Below are 24,043 nucleotides of genomic sequence, written 5' to 3'. Positions count from 1 at the left end.
TTTGAACTAATAGCCAGGAATATCACCACAGTAACATGAGCAGGTACTGCAATTTTTTCAGGATTTAAAAATAATTCTAGTATTCATTCTATTCTATCAGGTCTACAAAATAAGTAAAAAGATAGCAAAAGTCTATGAACTTTGTCTTGATGTTCTAGGATCATATAAGTAACAAGATGGGCAAACAGAAGTTCTTAAATTCTTTCTTTTTTCTCTTTAGGTCAAAGAACTCATTACTAGTTTTGTTAGACTTTTTCAAATACATAAAAAAGTATAGAAGAAATGAATTTTTTTGTTTTGGAAGAAGTGAAATGGAAGTGTGCTGATATAGGAAGTACCACTGGTGATGAAGCTAGAGCTGAATTAACTGTTTATCAAAGAGAGGAAAAGAGAAGGCTGATATCTAAAAAGCTTCCCCGTGGCTTTTTTTGTAATAGATAATATTTCTTTGCATTTGTTGCTTAACAATATTGTGTTAGTGCAAAGAAAATCTTTCAGTCAAAGAAAATAATACAGAGTGAAAGAAACATTGAGGGGGAGAAAGCAAAAATCTGTTCCTATGCTAATATAAACTATATTAGCATGTCAGATACTTCTGAACGTCTAGATTAACTAAAAAGAAGCTAGGCATACTTGCTTTTCAGGGATTTATATCTGTCATCAATTTACTGCATTCAATAAAAGTATTAGACAATGCACTGAATTTTCTGTTTGTTTGGAAAGGGGAACACAGTATGGGACTTTTTTCAGAGAACATTAGTTGTGTTTGAACCCCAAAGGAAGGGACATATCTGTGTGATTAGATCTGAGAGGAGATCAAGGCTTACCCTTTGGATGAACATTGGATGAACCAGAATTGTTCTATATCTACATTTTCTCACTTCAGTACCCAAAGATGACCTTCCCTCTTGAATAAGAAAAGAACAGGATGCTAGTTTTGGGTTTTTTTTTTCCTTGTAAATGTCTCAAAAATAGTATGAAAGGGATTGCAAAGCAAAAGGTATTCAAAAATAAATGGTAGAAGAATTGCAAACAAAGATGACTATCTGAAAGTTATTTTGTGAAATTAATCACACTGTCAATTTTAGGTCACATAGCAGAAAATAAAACTATTTTTTCCTAGATTATTTGGCAGGGAGTGTGTTTCATGCTTTCTTCCAAGAAACAAAGTGTTGTTGTTGGGTGTGTTTGTATGTTCATGTGTGCATTCACAAGCATGGACAGACATGCTCCAGTTCTTCCTGTCACTGGTTAAAATCACTTTTTATACTTAAAAGATTATTAGATGTATTTTGAGGGGAATCATCCTTCTGCTTCTCAAGACAGCAATTTATATACATCTCTGTTCATACTGTCTTTTCTTATCAGTAGTTTATTTTAATGGATATTAAGTGCCTTTTCTCCTGGATCTCTGTGAGATGGTCAAAATCCAACACCTCCCTTCTTCTTAAGGTTCACAAATATTGCACATTTTTTTTCTCATATTGTCATGTGTTTTCACATTTGTTCCAGGGAAAGCAAGAAAGCCACTTGTAAATATGCTCTAAGTGTAGGAAATCCCCACTGGAGAGTATTCTGAAACAGGTATAGCAACTTACATGCTCTGCCAGCTGCACTGACTCCAGAGCAAATTCACTGTAGAGACCAAATTTCTTAGGAACAGTATTTCTTTTGTTTCTGTAGAACAAAATTAAGCAGACTCACCTTACAGAGACTTCCAGTTACTTGAGAGGATAACAGCAAAGTCTGTTGCATGTTTCAGAAGTCAGGCAAAGCAGACAAGTCCTGCTGTGCCTAGATAAGTAAATGCAACAGATGTTGGCTTAAGCCGTGCATATTAATGAAGAAGCTCTCCATGCTGTTTTTAGGCCTCTAAATCTTAAACTGCTCTCTGCAGCTGTGTGGACTAAAGATGGGGGGGGGGGAGGGGGGGTGTTTATGTTTGCTTTTCTCTAATTAAAGTCCTTTTTCTGGCTTGTGTCACCAGAGCCTTGTTTGAAGCAGTCTGGTGGCAGATCTACTATTAGCTTCAGTAGGAACAAAATTAATGGTAATGTGTATCTGTTATTAGTTATTACTAACCTCTCTTTGTAGAGACTATTTCATTTTTAAAGGTAAAATCTTATATATGTCACTGCAGAAACCACAATGTATTTAATTTTTAATTACTTTTTCAGATTTTACACTAGAAGTGATCTTGATTATTTTTATGTTTCTCTTCCTTCACTTCTGTTGTTAACTGTTTAAAAGAGACTAAATGGGTTTAAGTTTTGGGCCTGGGAGAGCTATTTTGGAGATCCTTATATGATCTGTGTGCTGTTCAAATACTCCTGTCAATCCAGCTGGTTTCTTTTGTTCACCTGGTCTGAAAAGAAGTGGTATTGGAAATAGAGGACAGGTGGAGTGAAAAACAGGAAGAGTCATGAAAGATGTCACAGGAGCTGTGCTAAAAGTTAGCAGATGTAATCATACATCTTATCTGGATGAAAGATCAATTGTTAAAAATAGCATTAAGAATCTTTACCACCTTTCTCCCTTGTCGAAGGATGAAGAGTTAGCCCATGGAATAAAAAATGAAACTCTGAATTAAAGCAGGTGTTTCACTTGACACAGCACTACTCATGAGACTCATTACTACAGGATAATCAGTGCAATTTGTCATTGGAAAGGGAAGGGGGACAGCAAAGTCAAAAAAAGCAAAAAAAACCCCAAGCAATCTGAGAATTGTGTAATGTCTAAAGAGTAAGGCAATATCTAGTGTAGAGGTACTCAGTCCTGTGAGTTACAGATGTACCCAGGAAATACGTGAAAGAAATATCACTGGTCAATGCAGAAGAAATATTGCACCTGAGCTGCTATAGGCAGTGTTACGTATTTGGATGGTTATGTTCTCTGCATAACCAGTCATCTAATGCAGGATTTCCTTACATGGTGCATTAATTTATTCTTGCATATACAGGGATTATGTTTTAATGTTTTTTCTTATGAGTTGGATACATAAGATCAAGTAAGTCCACAGCCTGTGAAGAAGCTGGCTAAAATATGTGCAGTCCTCTGACCAACATATTGGAAGCTTACTTTTGTTTTAATTAAACGGATTCACCTGACCTATTTAAACAAGTGACTCCATAAGACCTTCTATGTATTTAGTAAATTTTAATAGGTATGATTTTGGCTCTTTGAGTGCATTGTGAATGCTAAGACTGAAAGCTGAGTGCTTTTGATACAGAGAAGTGTGAAAGGATAGAAATCCAAATTCTGCAAAGTATATCACCATGTTTAACAAACTTTGTTCTTAATGTTCTTCAAAGTCTAATCAATGACCATCAAGTGTTCAGGGTGTTAAGGATTTCAAATTTCAGTGCTTCATACTAAATTCACTTTTGAGAAATTAACAATAACTTATAAGGAGAATTATATCCATATTAATATACAAGAACATATAAAACTGACCTCATTTAAACTCTTTACAGCTCATTGAACAAACATACCATACTAGTCTTATGATAAACATGGAATGCACATGAAATATCTGAAAAGGGAATTATTATCTATGTTTTAATATGTTCATACTGGTATGCTCATGAAAAATGTGATCTTTTAAGCTGACAAACGTTTTTCTAGCTCATTCAGTTTTGTACAATTAAACACTTACCTACCTACAGAGTAAGCCATAGATTATATATTTCACCTTGTTCAAGTCGTTAAGTTATTTCTCTTGCTCCATCTTTTTCCCCCAAGAGAATTAAATCAAGAACTGAAAGTTACTATTGCTTGCCAACACCCATCCTCCCCCATATATACACACTGTGTGCCCTGGGAAGATATCAGTTTGCAATTACATGAATAATCCTATTTGTAGGACTGTATCACATCTTCTTATGACATTTTGGGGAGTGGAGGGGTCTTAGTATGTACCTTGAATTTAGACAGTTTAATTATGGTCCACTAAAACTACCAGCAACCTTCAATACATTTTTTTATCAGAACCAACAAATCAGAATCACAACTTCAGCTGGAAACAGTACTTTGGGAATCAGTCTGCAGTCTTATCAGAAGCACTATAAGGATGATTAAATAAAGCCATCACAATTTAGAAACAAGTGATTTTTCCACTCCTGAAATGTCTCTTCTTGGAATATTAAATTTTCCCAGTGGTCTAGATGTAGTTTTATGCATGCCTTTCAATTGCTAGGCCTAAGTTGGTACTTTTACCCCTAGACTTTCCTTTCTACTTTGAGTGGAAGTATAAGGAGTAAGGTGCTAATATTTTTTGCAACTATAGCACACAACATCTTCGAAACAAAAAAGACAAACATTTTCAAAGACATGAAACAATCTTCAACTCTGTAAAGTCTGAAAGAACATCTAGATTCACTATACTTTATTAATGACTTCTAGAATGTAAGCTGACTTTACCTCATCATCTTCTAGTGTATTTAACTGGACAAGGGAGCTGTGTGTGCCCTACTGTTGGCAAGTAAGTGCAATAAAAACTTCAGTAGAGCTCATGAAACTTAAACATGCTTAATAGCAGCATTATAATCTGGCATTTTACACTTGTAGAAAATATATTTGTAAGACCTTTCACCTTTATTTGATTTATTTTGGTTGGTTTTGATATCAAGAACAGTTTCAGGATATCTGGGAGGAGAAAATTTGGGTGGAATGTGCGTTCATGGGTACATACCTGTACATTTTTGTTTATATTGAAATGGTTTATGAAAGGAAGATCTCTGTAAAGTTCTAATGTCTGCATTGACCAGATATTACTCTGCATCTTGTAACATCATCCAAATTATTGCAAAACATATAATAAGTGAAAAAAAAGAAAAAAAGAAAACTCCCACTGCACATACTGTATAAGGATGACGTTTTAAGTTCTACAAATTTTGTAGCATATGGATCTAGGTTATGATAGACTATAAAGCATTGAATACCATTTTTCCTAATGGAAGTTATTAAAAAAGCATTTTATGTATATCTAGTATATGCATATACACAAATATCAATGACATATATTTTAATATTGAACTTTGATGCCTGAAAAGATCACATTGAAATGTACATGTTAAATTAGCTGGCATGTAATATGGCTTGTTCCCAGTAATACAGCAAAAAGTAAATTAAGGAATAATAATGCTTCATACCCTAGCATATAATAAAGCAAGCATTTTATGCACACTTTATATACATTGAATTTTTTACTCTAAAATTCGTCCAAGAAAGCAATTTTACAGATTCTGTAATGTTTTTGTTTTAGAAAACTCCTGAAATCCATAATAAATTACCAGTTAGAAATGAACAGATGGGAGAATAGAAAGCACTGAAAATCTCTTCACCCCCTCTTTGGCTTTTAATCGTTTGTTTTCATATCCCGAATTTTGTTAATCAGAAATAAAACTCTGTTTTAATGTAGAAAATGTCATAATTAAGATATTTCCATTTGTCCTAAGTGCATAATCTCATGCAGTTCCTAGTCTTTAAGGTAGCCGATATGTTCATACTTGTACAATCCATCTGTTAGCAGAACCTTCGCTTTGACTCGAATTGCACACATTTTATCACAGGTTAGGACACCAGATGGCTCTCTTGAGTTTTCTTTGTAAAACCCTAAGCTGTAAACAACTGCTCTGCATTTCTGAGATGTGAGTACAAAGCTATTTTTTTTTTTAATGTAAAAAGTAAGAAACACATTTCTCTTTGTCTATAGCACACCGCCCGTTTTCACCCTCTCTCTTGCCTTTCTTTGCCATCACCCTGCGCATCATGTTGTTGAGAAATGTGTGTTTTGGCAAAGGCCCAGTATTTGAAGGAAAACACAGAAAAGGAACAACAGTAGTAGATGGTATATAATGCATAGCATCATCGGATACTATAAAGAGGAACTTGGGACCCACACCTTTTTGGAGAGAGTTTCTCATGCAAATGTTAGGGCTATATGTATGTATCATAGCCCTGCATTCCTGAGAAAATGAGAGATAGTGGGTGGCTGGCCTCTATTTCACTCTACTCTCTCTCATTCATTCCTTTGTTCGGAGCCAGCAGCCAAGTCGAGCTGACTTTGGGCTATGTCCTGTCAGCTCGCCCACGGCAGGGACGGGATGTCCCTGTGCCACCCGCGGCCGGTCTCTGCTCCGCTGTCCGTGGTGCTGCAGGCAGAAACAGACCGGGACAGGGAAGGCGGCCGGCACGGGACCAGGGCCGGGGCAGGGGGACGCCCCACTGGGGCGGCACTCGGAGGAGCGCTTCCCTCTTGAGGGGTCCGAGGGAAGGCAACACCATGTCTTGTCCACTTTTGAGAAGGAAGGAAAAAGAAAGCAGTATGCAAAAATACTACACTGAAATTTAAAATTTTTAAACATCACCTCTCTGTCTAATTGCATTAGTTAAGGCAATTGTAACCGTTGTAAGGAAATTGCTGCTCTGTAAAAATTGCCAGATAGAAAATCCAATGAGTCTTAGCTGAATCTCTTTAGAGACACTTTTAAATAGAATTAAAATGTATTATCCAGATCCGATTGTGCATGTTCTGTTCCTAGTTGGTCTAGTATTAATACAAAATCCCTGTATACTGGAGTTCCCACCATACACTTTTGCCCTTTGTATAAAAATAGCACTTCGTAGATTAAAGGATTTAGGGGAAAAATGGTCAATATCAAAGAAGCTGAATCCTCTGCTGAAACAAGAACCTATTCTTACATACTAGGTTCTGTATTGCAAAGCAGTGAATTTTCCTGGATGAATATTTACACCTCCAAGCCTGTTTAAAAAAAAAAAAAAAAAAAAAAAAGCAAAACAACAACAACAAAAACCCCAAAACCATCTGATAAGAAGTTAGAGTATTGTGAAAACAGTATAAAAATAGATAATTGCCTGTGCAAGCATCTGCCCTTCTTTATAGGCTAACTGCATATTTTTCTGTGTAGCTGCTTGTTTCCTTCCTCTAGTTTCCTCTGGCTAGCTAAAACTTCAGAAAGTTTAACCATTAGGCTTGCAGAAAGTAAATACGAAAAACTTTGGGCCATTATTTGGAAAGGGAGCCAAGCCAACAGAAAAAGATGAAAGGAAAGAAGTGGGATGTCTTATTTTACACGGTATTTACTATTTGCAGCGCCTTGTGAACTTCTCGGGGCAGATGCTTCTTAGGTGTTCTGTGTCTAGTGAGCTTGGCTGGTGCTTCCTTAAGTGCTCCAAGACGTAGCCTATAATTTTACACGGTGCTGGTGATCGATAAATCCACCTGCTGTGGCTATTTGTGGGTGCCCTATGTAATCCCTTTGATATTTGGGTTGAAGGTCCCCTCAGCCCCGTAGGTGTGCTTCTCCCTCACGGCTCTAAAACCTTCCCATGAGGCAGAACCCGCTCTCCCTCCAGACTTCACCTCCTGCTCTCTCCGTTCCTGGATTGCGGGGCGAGGAGGGGCGGGCGGGCACCCCTGCCCAGCTGCGGACGGGCTGGCGGGCGGAGGGGCTGCGCGGGGCAGGGTGCCCTTGGCGGAACGCGGTGTCGCCTCAGCCGTCTGCCCTGCCTCCCGGCTCCCCCCGCCTGGGGACGGGGACAAGTGCCGGTGTCACCGCTGGAGGCGGCGGGGGCGGCCGGCAGGGAGCCGCTGCCGGGGAGCTGGAGAGAGGGTGCTTGCGAGGGATCCTCAGTGTGCCGAGGCGGGCGAAGGAGAACGGGGAGGGCCATACGCCCCTCCACCAGTGCGTAGGGCCCTCCTTCTTACCCCGGGAAGGGAGCCCCGCACGAAGCCACCCGGAAACCTAACGGGGGGCAGAGGCAGCTGGCGGCTGATCCACCGGGAACCTCCCGGTTCCCACCAGCAAACCACATCAGCATCACCCCGTCCCTCCGTCTCTCTCCCCCTGTGCTTTATTCCTCTGCCTTTCCCCATTCTCCCTCCTCCACTGCTTGCACCCTCGCCGCCCCTCGCCTTGGGGAGGACAAAAAAAGCTCCAGCGGTGCGTGCCTCTGTGTGTGTGTGTGTGTGTGTGCGTGCGTGCGTGTGTAGGGGAGGCTGGAGCGGGGTGGGACCGAGGAGCCGTGATTACAGCTCTCCCTGGAGAAGAAGATTGCTCTCTCCAGATGCTGATTTCTGAAGCACTTGGCAATCATCAGGCGGGAGCCAGGAAGAGGCGGCGGTAGCCGCCCCGGCCGTGGCGATGGCAGCGGCGGGCGAGCGGTCGGCGGCGGCTCGGGGCTGAGGGGCAGCCCCGGGAGGCGACGCTGCCTGGCGGACCCGACCCGATCGACCCGACCCGACCGGGCGCGGCTCTGCCCTGAGTCCCACTCGCTCCGTGCCGCTCCGCTCCGCCAGCCCGCTCGCAGACATCCGCCCGAGCAAGTGCCCCTGCGCCGGGACACGGCGGGAGGGACGGCGGGGCACCCATGCGGTGACCCTCGGCGGCGGCAGCTCCCGCCGGCCGCAGGGTGCCGGTGCCCCTCCGCAGCCGTGCCTCGGGCCGGAGGAGGCTCCCTCTCGCCCGCGCCCCCGGGGATGGGTTCCCGCCGGGGCTGAGCGCCTCGCCGCCTCTCTCCTCCCTGCCCGGCGTGGGCGAGCCGGCGAGCAGCCATGGCAGCGGCCATCGCCAGCGGCTTGATCCGCCAGAAGCGGCAGGCAAGGGAGCAGCACTGGGACCGGCCCTCGGCCAGCAGGAGGCGGAACAGCCCCAACAAGAACCGCGGGCTCTGCAATGGCAACCTGGTGGACATCTTCTCCAAGGTCCGCATCTTCGGGCTCAAGAAGCGGCGGTTGCGGCGCCAAGGTGCGTCCCTGTGGCCGGGCCCGCCCGTGGGCTCCCGGGGGGCGGGCGGGAGGGGGCAACCTGTGGCGAGAAACTTCCCGGGCTGGGCGCCGCCCCCGCTCCCGCCAGCCGGCGGCTCCCTGCTCCCCGGCAGCGGCCGAAGGGATCCGCGGGCTGAGGAGGGCGGCAGCCGGCGGACCTTCGGTCGGGACCCCCTGGGCCAGCCTTTCTGCCCGGCTATCTGCGCTGGGGCTCCGGTGTGGGTCACGACAGGTGTGCTGCGGGCAGGAAGCCCCTCGGGGAGACCTGCCCGCCTCCCCGCGCGTCCCCGTCTCGCTTGTGTTTCTCTCTGAAGGACAAAGAGCGCACGGCGCTTTGGGTGTCCGGTGTCCGGGGGCCATCCTTCGCCAGCCCCTTCACTGAGCCACCAATATGGCTTTGGTAGGTGCAGCCCGGCTGTAGTGAAGGGGTCCCGCTCCCCGCCGCTCGGTGACTTCCCAGTCAGCACAGTGAGAGGTGAGGCACAGCCGGCAGCTGTGGGAGAGCTTCTCGGCATCCCTGTGGGCACCCAGGTGCAGGTCCACCTGCCTGTTGCCCATCGCCAGCCAGGGCCTTGCCATGCAGACCAGCAGGTTTTGCAGGCAGTTCTTATTCAGGGAAGATGACCAGGAGTCAACAGAGAAAACTGGTACCTTGGTGATTGCATTCTATCCAGTACTTTGTATTAGAACCCTAGAAATAAAAGAAGTACAATGGTATTGCAGTGACTTCTTTGTTTTTGAATTTTGTGGTATTCAACAGCATTCAGAAATGGTAATGACTTACTCTATGTCCTCAGGAAACAAGCACTTTTAGAACAAAAGGATTATATCATGAAGAGTGAAAATGTTAAGTATCACTTGAAACATGGCTAATACCTACCAGTCAATGATAAAGTACAAACCACCCTCTGTTATATTACAGAATGCCACCATGTGTTGTGGTTTCGTATGTATACTACAGTTCCTCTTTAGGTTGGGTCGGAAGATCATTTTAAGAAGCATAATCAGGGAACTGTCCTGTTCCTCCTTCTTTATCACGGCTCACATTTGAAAAAGCATAAATCAACAAAATCCACACAATTTTATTCTTACATGGCTTTCTTGCAGTAAACTCCTAATGCAAGCTAAATCTTGCCATTTTTAGATAGTACAGGGATACAATGAAGATGAGCAGGAAAATGTCAGTGGCAACATCTATGGTGGCTTTTTTTTTAAGCAGTCTGTGTGTGCTTTAGCAGACTAGAGTATCTGGTATATGATGGTGGATTTTTATAAATGATATTTTTCAGTAAAACAAGTTTAGGGGGATTTGCTAACTGAGCAACTGTGCTTGACCACCTGTGCATTCTTATTTGTGGGAAAACTCTGTATTTGACAATATTACCATTTGAGGAGGAGATGACTGCCTCACAGCACTGAGATGCCAAACATTTTTAAGGTGAGGAGGGGCTTTAAGGAGACTTGTGAATTCATCCTTTTTCATTCATTCATTTTTCATAAGGCACTTTGTCACATCCTTGAATAAGAGAACTGAATTAGAATATAACTCCTCTGTTAACCTGTACCACTGACACAGAACATTTCAGCAAGAATAATCAGAACAAGGGCTACTCACCAGTAAAATCTGCAGTATCAGACCCCTGAGTTTATTTTCCTTTATGATGAGACATGGTGATATTTGTCCATTGGTTTACATTAAGGTCTCAGAATTACTGCTCATCTGTAAGAATTCCTGCTGAAAAAAATACTGTCATACCTTCTGCTATGCATGTTCCTGATGCACAAAGTGATACATGGAATACCTGTGGATTCAAAGTTGCATTCTATTTAAGAGGGAAACTGAAGAAACAATCAGGCCGAAGTCATTATTTAAATATCTTATGCAGAGTAGCTTAGAGTGAATAATCATTTCTGAAAAAAACCCAAACAAACCACATTTTATAAGGCTGATTGCTTTAAAATACATTATAAGTGTTACAAAATGAACATTTATCAGAGTCTGGTTTTAGTTTTTCTAAAGTGAGTTAAATGACCAGTGAATTCTTCACTGAAATCATACTGTCACATCCATTAAAATAAGTCTTTGCCAAGCAAAATAAGATGAATTTCAAAACATCTGTTGTCAGAAAGGTGCTATGGGATTTTGACAAATAAACCTTGTGTAAATGATACAGAGTGTCACAAGAGCATTGTGAAAAATGAGCTAATCGAGATGTGACAAACCATCTGTAGCATTCTCATACAATTCAATGGAAGAATAGAAGTATATGCAAAATATTTATGTAGAGTAGTAAAAGCTAAACTTTTTCTTGGAATAAAAAAGTGTTTTGCTTTGTGCTTGCATATGAAAAATAACTGTCTTCCCATCTTTGAAATAGGCAGCAAAAACTAGTGATGCAGCTTTTAAAATTAAAAATACACGTTTACTCTTGTACATACATGTATAAGTGAATTAGGTAAATAGATATACACAATATATGCACACATACCAACATGTTAGCACACTTTAAAAATATTCTTTATTTTTAAATTATTCTTTTAAAATGCCTGTTAGTTCTGTTCTTGTTCAGTGGGATTTATTTGAGAAAAAATGAAGTTATTATGAATACATAAAATGCTCCAATCATGTATACCCTGATGAATTTTTTTCTGTCATTGTGACATATTCTCTGTTCATGGTCCTTCCTTTAGGGGCATACTAAAATATCAACAGAAGTTTGCTTTGGGAGACTAACATTTAGGAATGGTAGCATTAAAAATACATCCAGGAGCTCACTCAGAATAAAGAGTAATATTTGTATTTACTTGTATATTTGCTCTAATGATAGATGCCATGGTAGTTTTAAACAGCCTTTCTAAGACTTTGATTAATGAATTAAACTGCCAAAGTGATTTCTTGGGGAGACATGTTTGCTAATCTACTGAGTGGATGAAACCATTTTCATTTACTGGACATATTTGATTCATATTGTTTAGTATTATGATATTTCAAATTTATTTAATTTTTATTTTATTCTACCTGTCATCTGATGAACAAATCACTGTCATTAATTTCCGAATAACCAGGAAGCCAAGATCTTGCCTATCTGATGCCAGACATCAATCAATTTTGAGTCATCCTATCCTGCATCAGAGGTTGTTTAGTTCTAACAGTTTAATTTATGTTAATGTAATCACAAATAGGAGAATTGACAGATGATATTTTGTTTTCATGTGAAATAACCTTATCTAACCTGGAGCTACCCAGTAAAAAGAAGAAAATAAATGTCACTTCACCTCATGCATCTACAAAGTGCAGAGCTTAAAGCATATGCTTGTCACTAGTGCAAATTCAAACTTCTTAGCCTGTATTTTCATCTACATATCTAGCTGCTTTGCTAATCTGAAAAATCTTCATTTGGTTAATTAGGTCCCTTGAGAGTATTCTACTTAAAAATGCTGAACATTTAAATGTATTAAAAGCCAAGTGTGATGTTTACTGTTTCTGTGTGCTAATACCACATTAAGACTTCTAAATTTATACATAGAGTGTATGAATTTTGGGACAGCTTGGCCCCTGATTTCGTACATTAATATTTATAAGAAAGAGAGACCTAGGGAACATGTTCAGAAAATGCACTGATTAGATTTTACTGCATCTACAAAAGTAATTTAATTCTCCAAAGAAAGGATTTTTGGAAAATTCATCAGTAGATCAGCTAATGTTTTTTTGGCAGATGTGGGAGTCGCCCATAATCTCAGATATAAGATAATTCCCAATATGCATAATGCCCTAAGTAGTTTCTAGTTCTCCTACTTGTGGAATGAAGTGGAGCTGGAATGGAGATCTGTGCATGTGAGTGTACATGACTTGTTTCCCAAAGTTTAAGAAACCACATCAACTCCCACCAGTCAGCTCCAGTGCTGGATGATCTGCCTTGCTCAAAGTTTCAGAAGGCCAAAACTTGTGTCTGTGTTTTCCTATGTGACTGTCTTCAGAATTAATTCTTGGTAGTTCACTAAAGTCCACTGCTCCTGCATTGTCTAGGTGCAAGACTGTCTATTTTTCAGGGTGTTTAGCTGATGTTGCTTGTTTTTCATTATTTTTCTTCAAATGAAATTGATTAAACCACAACCCTTTTGGAACTATAAACACTCTTAACAGTTTGTAGAAGAAATTATTACTTCTTTCCTTCATTGCTGTTAACCTGTTCAAAGGACTGCATGATAATCACAAACTGAAATTGTGTAGCAAATATGCTACATTTCGTGTAAAATATTCTAAGCATGTTTAAAAAATATTTTTGAAAACATGACTTTTTAGACTCCGTCTCAAGCTTTCTTTCCCATGCATTCAGTATTTCACATAAACCCTGTGCTTGCTAAGGGAAGCTTTTGAAAGAAATGCAGTAATGGCTGGGATGAAATTCTTATTCTAAACTGGTATTGGTGGCTCTAAAAGTGATGAATGAGTTGGCTTTGAGAGCAAATGGGAAAAAACAGCTTGAAAATGGTAACATAATTTTAGGGACTATTGATTTTTAGAAATATCTCAAACAGGAGTGATAGAATAGTGGGCATTTAATGTAGGGATAGTGCTGTAGCAGTGTCATTTCAGAATATCTCCCATATACTAACATTGCTTTTGAATGTCTTCACTTAGTAATTGGTGATTTAACTCTTCATTAGAAAATGAACTCTTCAAGCTTGAGTGATCTTCTGGATCTCTAAAGTTCAGGCAGTTTCAGTCCACATATAGCCTTGTAAGGTATATCCCTTATTGTATCTATTAAATGTATTGTAGAACTAAATTATCTGATTATTATAGATATTAGGGGAGATTGCAGTACAGGTCGTCTCTGATTCATGGTGATGTACCAATAGAAACGTTACAGGTGAGGTCAGGTTTCTGCACTGTATTTAAAGACAGAATGCTGTCTTTAAAAAATATATTATCTATTGACAGATAGATTAACAGTATTTTGACATTAATTTTTTTGGTGTTTCAGGCTCTGATTTGAATCAAACAAAATCCAGAACTTAAAATTTGTTTTGAATGAGTTTTCAAGTCAGCAGTAGTAATTACAGAAGTAATTAATTTCAATATAGAGATAAGACCAAAAAAGTTTGTTACAGAACAGTTTTCTGTTGAAGTCTTTTGATTTAGACTCTAAGCATCATTTTGAAGATACACAGCTGTGGATCCCCATTTTTTGTAGTGAGTAAACAGGGGTCTGTCTTACTTGGTCATACGTAAGCTCCTTTCTGCCTTAGGCAACTATTGGAGTTAGTGATAGACAGGAAGATGTACTCCTGACATGCACTCTTACTGTGCCATCAGCTTTTTCTGAAACCCTTTGACACTGGCCCGTTTTTGTTCCCAATAGTTGTTGTTGTTATTATTATTATTATTATTATTAATCATCTCCGATCTTATGCTCTGCCATAGACTGAGCGGTGTGAAAATAGAAAGGATATTCCTGTTCCATGGTAGAAAAATATAAGAAAATTAGTAAGGCTTTAAATTTCTTTTATTATGATCAAAAATCAGCAACCTGCTTTCATTACATTGTAGATGGCAACATTTCTGTACTTCAAGGGTTTAGTTTGTCATTTCCATTATATAAATAAGATAACCTGCTGAGGTCCAGTGTAGATCTTCCAATTAATTTTCCTATGGGACTGAAAATTAAAGAACATATGCTTTCCTGGTGCCAACGAAGAGCCTAGATGCTTTTGATGCCAGGATTTAGGAATATAATTTTTGCATTAAGTTACAGATGGGCAGGAGTAGAGTCCAGGACTACCAAGATCTGATTATATGTTATAAACTATAGCTGTTTTCAGTAATAGGTAACATTATCTAAATTTATATTTTAGTAAGTAAATAGATAACCAAAGAAAATGGAGAATTTTTGTAATTCAAAGGAAAGCTAGTATAAGATAGGAAGTATTAAATGGTAAAAGCTTGATATAAAATTTAGATAGATGGGCTGTGTTGAAAAAAATTACAGAAACCTTGTTCCTTCAAGGTTTTCAGGATTTCAGGTTGTTATGGTTGCCATTTTGTAAAATGGTGAGTAGAAGCTAGTAAGCATGATATTGGATGTTCACTCAGATTTCCATAAACGAAGCTAGAGAAAGTTGACGGAAATAGGAATGTGAAGAATATCCTTTTTCTGGGATATAAAGTATAATCCCTAGGATGTAACTAAATTAAACAATTTAATTACATCTGTGGTCTTTATTCTAGTCCCTTACCCAGGTGTAGAACTTTTGAAAGGCATTGGAGTTACTGTGCTATAAAACTACTGTACATTGAACCAAGATTGGATACCTAATTGGCAGTAATCAGCAAAAATAAATGACTGAACTCAGCATTTAAGAAAAATATTAAATCAAGCATTTTGTTTCATGTAAGAAGAATTGAGCTTTATGAAACACAAGCACACAACCTATTCTCTCTGGAGAAGTTAATTAAAAAAAATATAAAAAAAACCCCACCATAATTTATTATAATTTCCATTGCACAGTCTGCCTTTTCTGCTTTATTTTGCAAATTCCAAGATGTATCCAAGTTACTAAATGTAGCTGCTCCTTCTTTAGTACTGTGAAGCCTGGCCCCAGAAAGAGTGTAGTTTTGGTTGTTAGATTATTTTCAGTGTTTTTTAGAAAAATACAAAAGAAAAGGAAAGAAAAGGAGAAGGAAGGAAGGAAGGAAGGAAGGAAGGAAGGAAGGAAGGAAGGAAGGAAGGAAGGAAGGAAGGAAGGAAAAGTTTTAAATTATTCTTCATTTTTAATGGTTCTTTTTACAGGTGAACATGAGTGGAATTTTGTGTGCTAATGAAAAGGGACTTTTTGAGCCTCAAGGCATTTTTATTACTGAATTTCAAAGTCACTCAGCACACAGCAGATCTGTCAGGATTAAGAAAAGGTCAGCAGGTTTCTTTGCAGTAAAGATTCTTGTGGAACTAAGAGCCTAGAGGTGGGAGCTGGAACCAGGGTCTCCCTTAATGCAATAATGCATTATAGGTATTTCATGTTTGGTTTTGATGAGCATTTGCACTCCCTGAGTGGTAGAGAGAGACTTCCTTAGTTACCATTTAAAACTAGAGCAATGGCTCTAGTTTTTTTTTTTTAGTAAATTTACTGTGCTTTTGTTTTAGGATTTTCTGTAGTGTGAAAAAGGGTTGTCTGTGAAAGGTAACTATTTAATTCAGACTTCTGTGATCATAAATACTAAATTTTTGGCTTATATATAACTACTTATGTGAAACCATTACATATATATAATGCTTAGGTTATGAAAATACTCTTTTTTAAAAGTATGTTCTATAATGAATCAAGTGAAGTCTATTTCAGTATGATTCTTATGATTTCTCTGCAAATCGGCAGCAGAGTTTTTCATACAACAGCAGACTTAATTTTTGTGATTAAAATGGTGTGTATGAAGCTTATTGGTAATTCCTAAAGAACAGTCTGTCTGCTAGAATATAAAGTAAATAGGTGTTTACATTTGTTTTTGTTTTAATCCTTGATTATTTCTTCTTTGTTTTTAGGAACAATCTTATAAAAAATTGGTATATTCAGAAATGTGGTGAAGTAAGAACTTCTTCCAGCCACTCTTCCTTGTACCTCTGTAATTCATGGATTATAGCAACTGTTCCAAAATCTTTCAGCATTTTCTGAGTGTTTGGTTGTTCACACACTTACTGCTTTATGCATTGTGAATATTCCAGCCCGAGCAGATGCTCCTCTAATTTTCATCTATGTAGTTTATGTATAACTGGGACTTGGATTCCTCAAACTTAATTAGTGGTTTGTATCTCTTCATATGAAATTCTGATGAGTTGAAAAATTTGCCACTGTAATCTGTATACCAGCGACTATCAAATAAATGAACTCTTAAACTTCATTGCTCTACTTTACTCTTTCACTTTTCTCGCTGTGTAATCAGAACAGTTCCTTCTATGTAATCAAAGCAAATACACATAAAATGGGTAATATTTTGTTCCAAACAGCATTCTAAACTGTATTATTAAAGCCAACAAAAATAAGATTCCATCAACTATTGAATCTCTTTCTAAGGCCCTAGAAAGAAACTTGCAAGATAGGAAGGGCTTTGCTACAGCAAAATTTAGAAAATCTCCCCTTGTGTCCAGAGCAAGTTTTGTCTTATCAGAGGTGTGGTGAGGCTTGTACCTGGAAGCAGAGTTATGTCATTAGTCCTGAGGATTAGCCATGCTTGCCCTCAGGCAAGTAGAGGCATGATTACAAGATGAAGACCTAAATATGGTTGTGTGTATATATATAACCATATATATATTGTGTATACACAATAAGTTAATAATGGATTCCTCATGCTACTAGTTCCTCTTCATTATCTTATCAATTATCTGGTATCATGACTGTGCCAAGAAGTAGGAATAGTTATAAAATGGCACAGGATACTTTGGAATATTTTAATAGAAAACCATTCCTGGGGCTGAAAAATTGAGAGATTGATCCCTGCTGATATAGATAATCCGAAGAAAAGCAAAACTTTTTTGCTTCTAGCAAGTGATATTGAACTTAGCTTGTGTATGTTTTAAGGATTTGAAAATTTATATGCTCCTCCTAAGGTACTCATTAGAAAATTATTGATCGTGAACAATATGCATTGTCGTCATCATCATCTATCATCATCATCATCATCATCATCAGTTCTCACTACCAAGCAAGTAATTTTTTCATCTGGACACTTTAAATTTTTCTTTGGATCTTACTTTGGATTCACTTTCTTTTAATCTTACTTTGGATAATCAAGTTTAGTATTTATCACTAACTCCAATAGGAGACTGGTGCACATATTACTTACACATCTTTCACAAAGATTAAAAAATGATGACCATAGTCTTAAACTCCTTATTAACATAGTTAGGGCTTGCTTAAATTAACAGTCTGAATTCTGACAACAGGGGTTTTTTGCTTATCTTTTTTTATTTTCCCTCTGGAGATGGTTTTGTGCAAAGATTAGTATATGGCTGAACTCTTCAAGGCATTCGATTGATAAATCCGACTTCATTATTGCTTCCAGTTGTATTTTAGTTTTCTGACAAAGTAGAAATATCTGTCATTCTAGTTTATATATCCACAGACTTTTGCCAAAACAAATGAGAAAGCTGCTTCCATGGAGCATCAGTAATGACTTTTTGAGGCAATATTTACGGAAAAAGAGATAAAACTTTTTAAATTTCGGCTCTCAAGTCAGATGTCCCCAAATTTGCAATTTATGTACAACTAAGAACTGTAGCATTTTAGCACTTTGGTAGATGTAAATTAATTCATTAAGTTCTGTTGTCTAGGTTGCTTATGTGCTAAACAACTGCAAGGTTGTGATGTTACTACCCTAACACCAGGTCTTTTGATGTAATGCACATGATTTGGGGAATCCTTGCAAAATTAATATGTACTGCTCTGTATAACAAATATTCTCTTGCAAGTTCTATGTAAAATGACCAAAAAAAAAAAAGCATGTAAATAAATCAAAATGAATGGATGGCTCAGATTTATATACATTATGACACTTTGAAAACCCTGAATGCTCCTAATAAGCAGCCATCTTTCTTTGGAAAAAGTGAATGTCGCTGTAGAGATAATTGAATCCAAACCACAGAAAGGAAGAAAAACGAAATCATTCCCATTAGCCATACTCTCTAGTTCTCTATTTTAGAAAAGTGTATCGGCACTCTCAGAGTTTTTTTTGTTTCAAAAGTGTGTTTCTGTTAACAAGAGAGAAACAGACTCATGTTCATGTTCATAAAGTTAAAAGTTATAGAAATCAATGCAGGTTAAGCCTGAATAATATTGTTGTAATTAAACTAAGGTATGAATAGTCATTTGTATCTCATTGTTGTGATGACAAAGTGATTGGATTAAACAATAGCCATCTCAGGGCTACTTATCAGGTTCAGTGTAATTCAATCAATCAATCAATCAATCATCATCCTGTTTACCAGTGGTTTATGTTGCAAACATAATGGTTGAAATTAACTGGTGCTGTAAGCAAGCAGTTCTGTTGAATTACTGGGGTATATTTTTAGGTCAATGGATGCCAGTGAGGTTGTGTTCAAAATTTGTCAGGGATAAACAGTCAACAATTCAGAATCTGAGTTACTAAAACTCTCCACTTTCAGAGCTTAAGCAATAGCAGCTAAAAATGGTTTAAGCAGCTGCAGTGGCAAAAGTGTGAAGACTATGGTGAATCTCATCTTAAAAATTGTTTATGCATACAGGTTCTTAACTATAATTTTGTCAGATCGTTACCACCTTCAGACAGTATTGTTATTTTGGTTTTCACAGTTTGCATTTGTTTCAAATATTGAGAGGGATGCAAGGAAGATCAGCCTGTTTTCTACTCTTTGCTGAGTGTTTAGGTACAAGTGGTACAAGGGTTGAAGATAAGTAGTTGTGGGGAATGAGCCGGTGGAAAATTGCTGATGATGTTTTTACAAAAACATCAACTGAAAATTTTTGGCTAAATTTTCAGAAATTTCAATCATGTTAAGGTGTGGAAAGGGAAAGTTAAATGCACCTGAGCAGACTGGCTAGAGATCTGAGTACTTGTAGATTAAACAGACCTGTAAAGACAAGGTAATTTTTAGGATTTTTTATTATTTCTGTCCTGGTATTAGCATCCATCTGGGACATAATAGGAGTTGTTTGAAGCACTCTCTTTGAATTGAATGAACTTTGAATATAAGTAGTATGATAACTTCAGAACTTTAGTTCCTAGTTATAGTAGGGATACCAGCTACATTTGGAGCCTGAAGCAGCAAAAATGTTTTGTTTCCTTTTAGGTATTTTTGTTGCAATCAGTTGTATCAAGGATGACCCAAACTACAACAAACATGATCTGATGTAGAAACAATCTTTAACTATTTGCTACATATTTTTATTCTACTTTATTTAGTTTTTGATCGTGCAGTATTTTAGATGCAATGGTGTTTTTTCCAACTGGTTTCCAGATAGATGTGTGCCATTACATAGGAACAATTTAGGTGTTTGCTGTTGATTTTTCAGGGCTGCTCAGATGTGATACCAGAGGACTAATGGTGCAACTCACATCCTGAGTCCAATAGATTGTGGCATACTGAGGTTTTTTTCAGGGATATGTCGTAGCTGTGTAGGAAGTGAAAAAATGTTTCTTCACTTCTGCCATAATATCAGCAATGTCTTGCACAGTGGCTTTAGTATGTTGACAGCTCTGTGAGTCCTGAGTGCCTCCATTTGGTTATTGGGTTGAATTTTTATGTCTGAGAAGGCTTTTTTCTTTTATTTTTAAATTTTTTTGTAAGTAACATGAAAATTACACAGTTTTGAACTCTTCTGGCTACTGCCATGGAAACAGAAAACTGTCTTTACTGGATAACTATTGAAATACCAGTATTGAAATACCTGCCATTTTTGTATCCTTTGTTGAGCTTTGTTGCCACCCTTCTTCATTGGGAAGATAAGGCTGAAATAAGGTTTGCCATGGCAGTCATTAAGGTAAAATCAATCAGCACTGGATCTCACATCTTGTTCCAATGGGAGCAGTGAAACAGATACCCTAGAGCTTATATGCCACTTGGTTAACTATGTGCCCTCAAATTAAATTAGAAAAAAACAGTACTAGGAAAGAAGTTCTTTTTGACTATCCTAGCAATAGGATGGAGCTGCAGATACATAAAATATGCAGATGAGTTATGCTATTAAATATTAAGGTTGCTCTGGGTATTTTTGTGACTCTGTGGCAAGTAGGTAAGGTGGTAATGTTGCTTCCATGAGCACTTGGACCCTTGAATAGAAGAATATGACACTCCAATGTAGACAAGGCCATAGTTATCATTATCTATGCTGTGACAAAGTTTAGACCACTGGAAGGCCTGATAACTTAGGTCCACACCTTTAGACTACTTAAAACCCAAAAATAGAGTAGTAGTTTTTTGTGGTCTGCTCCCTAAGAAGCTCCAAACAGGACATAGTGCACTGGAGACTGCTCCGGCTGCAGAAAAGCTTCAGCTTGAAAATCACAGTAGCAATACCAACAACTTATTAAACAAAGCTGTTCAGAAAATGACTGTACTGTCATCTGGGAAAGCAAACCGACATTCAGATTTGTGGAGTTTTTCACTGTGAAGAATGCTGCATTTTCTATTTTGTCGGAACAGCATTTCCAGTCAAAGCCTGTTTTGACAGACACATCCGGACTTACCATATTGGTAAAACACCTGATTACCCAAGGGCGAGGGATGGAATGGGGAGAAAACTCAAACAAATGTGCTATTCATGTCTTGTTCCATCTGAAATACTATGGCAGATATACCAGACTTATTCAAAGAGTAGTTACATGAATAATTCAGGCTTTAACTTTTATTTCATTGGTTCTGTAATGCCTCGTATCTGCCACGATCCTGTGCAGTTTTCATGCATTAAAACACAACAAGGGGAGTAACAGTTGGTTTGTGACAACCAACTGCCTGACAGTATTACCACAGCCCTAGGCCCTAGGGTATATCACCGTGTCCCGCAGCCTTAGAGGAGGAAGAGGAGAGAAGATCCAGCAGGCAGGAATTGTGCAGCAAGATTGATCTATTTAATTTTACAAACTCTTTTATAGACTTTTTTCTTCATAATTGGACAAGGATCAGCCACCCCTTGGGGGTGATTGGCTAAAGTCCTAAAACATCCATTGTCAAAATATTTTTCTACTGTATTCTAAACAAGACTTTTCAAGGCTGCAGGTGTTTGGTTGTTTACATAACTCTGCTACCTCTTCTGTGTGAGAGAAAAGTCTCTCACGGGCTTAGAAAATAACAAGAAAAAACTCTCTAGCAGCATTTTGTATCCACATGACAGCAATTATGTAATTTCAGTCAGTGGAGTGGGGTTGACAGCCAAGTCACGCTGTGCTGTGGCTGAACTTCAGGCCTATCCCTCTATCCCCAGTATATTTCACTGAGCTTATTTTTCTTATATCTTTCTATTACTAAAATAGGCAGATAGATGAAATTTGTTTCAATCTGTAAAGAGAAAATTAAATACAACCAGTTTTTTCTGGGACTGCAATTTTGGAATCTGCTAATGACCACAACCAACTTTTGTACAGGTTTTGATAAACAAAATCAGAGATTTTGATTCCATTTCACCAATTTCTGTATGTGCAGAATATATATAAATCTTTCAAGACTGAGTTTTTCATTTTAGCACATGAAGCTGCAGAAATTGCTCCTCATTCTGAGTTCACCACTGCAACTAGCAAGCAAGGCTGTGAGACCAGACAAGTAGTTCTGGAAGTAGTAGATATATGAATCAAAAATATATCTTCCTTTATGTTCATGTCCACTGAATATAAGGAAAGATACTTGTGGATTCATTAAACTGCTGTGGCCTACTAGAAATAAATGTTGTAAGGTTTCATTTGAGCGGAAGCTTTAAAAAAACCAACCCACTCATTCCCACTCCCCCAGAACCGAAACAAGGATCAAGAATTGATTTAAAATATAACTACAATTGTTCTGTTGATGCAAGTTTTACTGGGTGTTTTCTAAAATGAGTCATGTTTGACATCCAGACACGTTTCAGTACATTGCATTGGTCTTCTAGCTTGCATTCTTAGAGGAGCTGCGCTATCAATGTAAGCAAATCTTCCAAACTTCAGATATGGAAGCACAGCAACATGTGTGGTTTGACATCACGAGCTGTGTAGCTTAGAAAGTTCCAGTCATCATTCTAGAGAAGCAGGGACAGGCATGTTACCTGGTGTAGGAACCTGAGTGAAGAGTATGTTTTAAGAAATTAGCTTCATTTATCTAGGCTTTATTTTTAGCAGCCAAACATACGCTTTGTAAGGGTTTGTGCTTTCACATACTGACAAAGGAGTCATGACAGTGGTAAGTCACCTGTGCTAGAGAGGGTAGAATATGCACTAAGAGTTTGTGCTAATTTTGAGATTGTCTATTGCTGTTGTAGCAGTAATGAAACTCTGCCCTAATGAATATGAGATCTGGGTAATTTATTTTGTGACTTCTTCAAGTGACCTTCTGTTGTGCTTGTTTAGTTTTGCATTTTGCTTTGGTTTTTATGCTTGTTGCTATAATTGCTTTAAAAAAAAACAAAAATGAAGCAGTTCTTTAGGACTGTATATCATCATCAAGGAAAGAAGAAAAGAATTAACTAAATATTTTATGGTGAGCAAGTAAAGTGAAATTGTCACACATAATCCTTCTTCCTAGGCAAAGGAGCTACATTTTTTTTTTTTCTGACCTTCTGGTAGAGGTTGTTGGACTGATATTTTGATTTTGCCTGAAACTGTTTTACTGGTCTGTCAGATTTGGCCAAATGCCAAACTTCCATCAAAACAGGATAGTTCTGTTAAAATTTGTGCTGGAAAACAGTCTTAAGGCTGAAGTTTTTTGGTTTTTGTTTTTTTTTTTAAACCCCAGGGCATAAAAAGCATCTCTGCAGCTCAAGCACTTTTCTACCACATGGACATATCAAGTCTTGAGTTCCTACTCACTTTGATTCAGACAAAAAGCCTTTAACCCCAGCCTGCATTGGTTGCCAGGCTGATAGTTATTCCTGTGTGAGTAACCCTGGAAATGTTTTTCCTTTCCTTTTAATTTTTGTTGAAGAAACCTTTATTCTGGGCTTTATCCTGAAAACATATTTCACAATGGGAACATTATTTTCTGCTTAATTCTGTCTGGAAAGCTTTTTCAAAATACATTGACATAGTCAGGTAACAGGTGACTGATCTTTATTACAAATGCCAGGACATTATCAGAGAGGGTTTGGTGGTGTGGAGTGATGGTAGTTGTAGGCAGATAAAGCAAGAGGAGTCGCTTCAATGTCTTAGAACCATTTTTCTGTTAAACAAATGTATAAACTTTAACCCTCTTGAGGCTGGTTTCATGCATTTTCCCACACCCACATGCTGATTTTAGACATCAGTCAACTAATACATGTGGCACATGTAAACCTGTTACCTGTACACTATGAATGGGAGCTAGATCTTTATGCAGAATGCTTTTTGCTGTTGAAGGATCTCATAAACTTATTTCTTCAAGGGACTGCATAAGATAGGTGTCAAGTAGGATAGGGAAGTAATTTAACTTCTGGAATGCTGTGGGTGTGTGTCACAAAGGCAGAGGGGTTGTTCCCCTTCAGGTCATTCAGGGAAGGTTTAACCATTACCACATATTTGTGTAGACTTCTGAATTTAAGGTAGTAATTTAAAATTCTTTGGAGAAAAAC

General features: G+C 38.5%; 1 protein-coding gene across 5 annotated transcripts in view; it reads left to right on the top strand.

The window, feature by feature from the left end:
- FGF14 (fibroblast growth factor 14) overlaps window positions 1-24,043 on the top strand; it is a 384,596-nt gene that overhangs the window by 246,276 nt on the left and 114,277 nt on the right. Inside the window, exon 1 of one of the 5 annotated variants that reach the window (XM_039563048.1) lies at window positions 7,642-8,768. The exons of 3 other annotated variants lie outside the window; for them this stretch is intronic. In XM_039563048.1, coding sequence (XP_039418982.1) covers window positions 8,576-8,768 — 193 coding nt within the window. In that variant the 5' untranslated portion in view covers window positions 7,642-8,575. Of the gene's footprint in view, window positions 1-7,641; window positions 8,769-24,043 lie in introns of those variants that run through there. One more of the 5 variants, XM_039562958.1, reaches the window with a different exon arrangement.

Source organism: Corvus cornix, chromosome 1 (genome assembly GCF_000738735.6).
Source record: "Corvus cornix cornix isolate S_Up_H32 chromosome 1, ASM73873v5, whole genome shotgun sequence".
NCBI lineage: Eukaryota > Metazoa > Chordata > Aves > Passeriformes > Corvidae > Corvus > Corvus cornix.
Note: the sequence above shows the minus strand (reverse complement) of the source record. Positions and strands in the feature narration are given on the sequence as shown.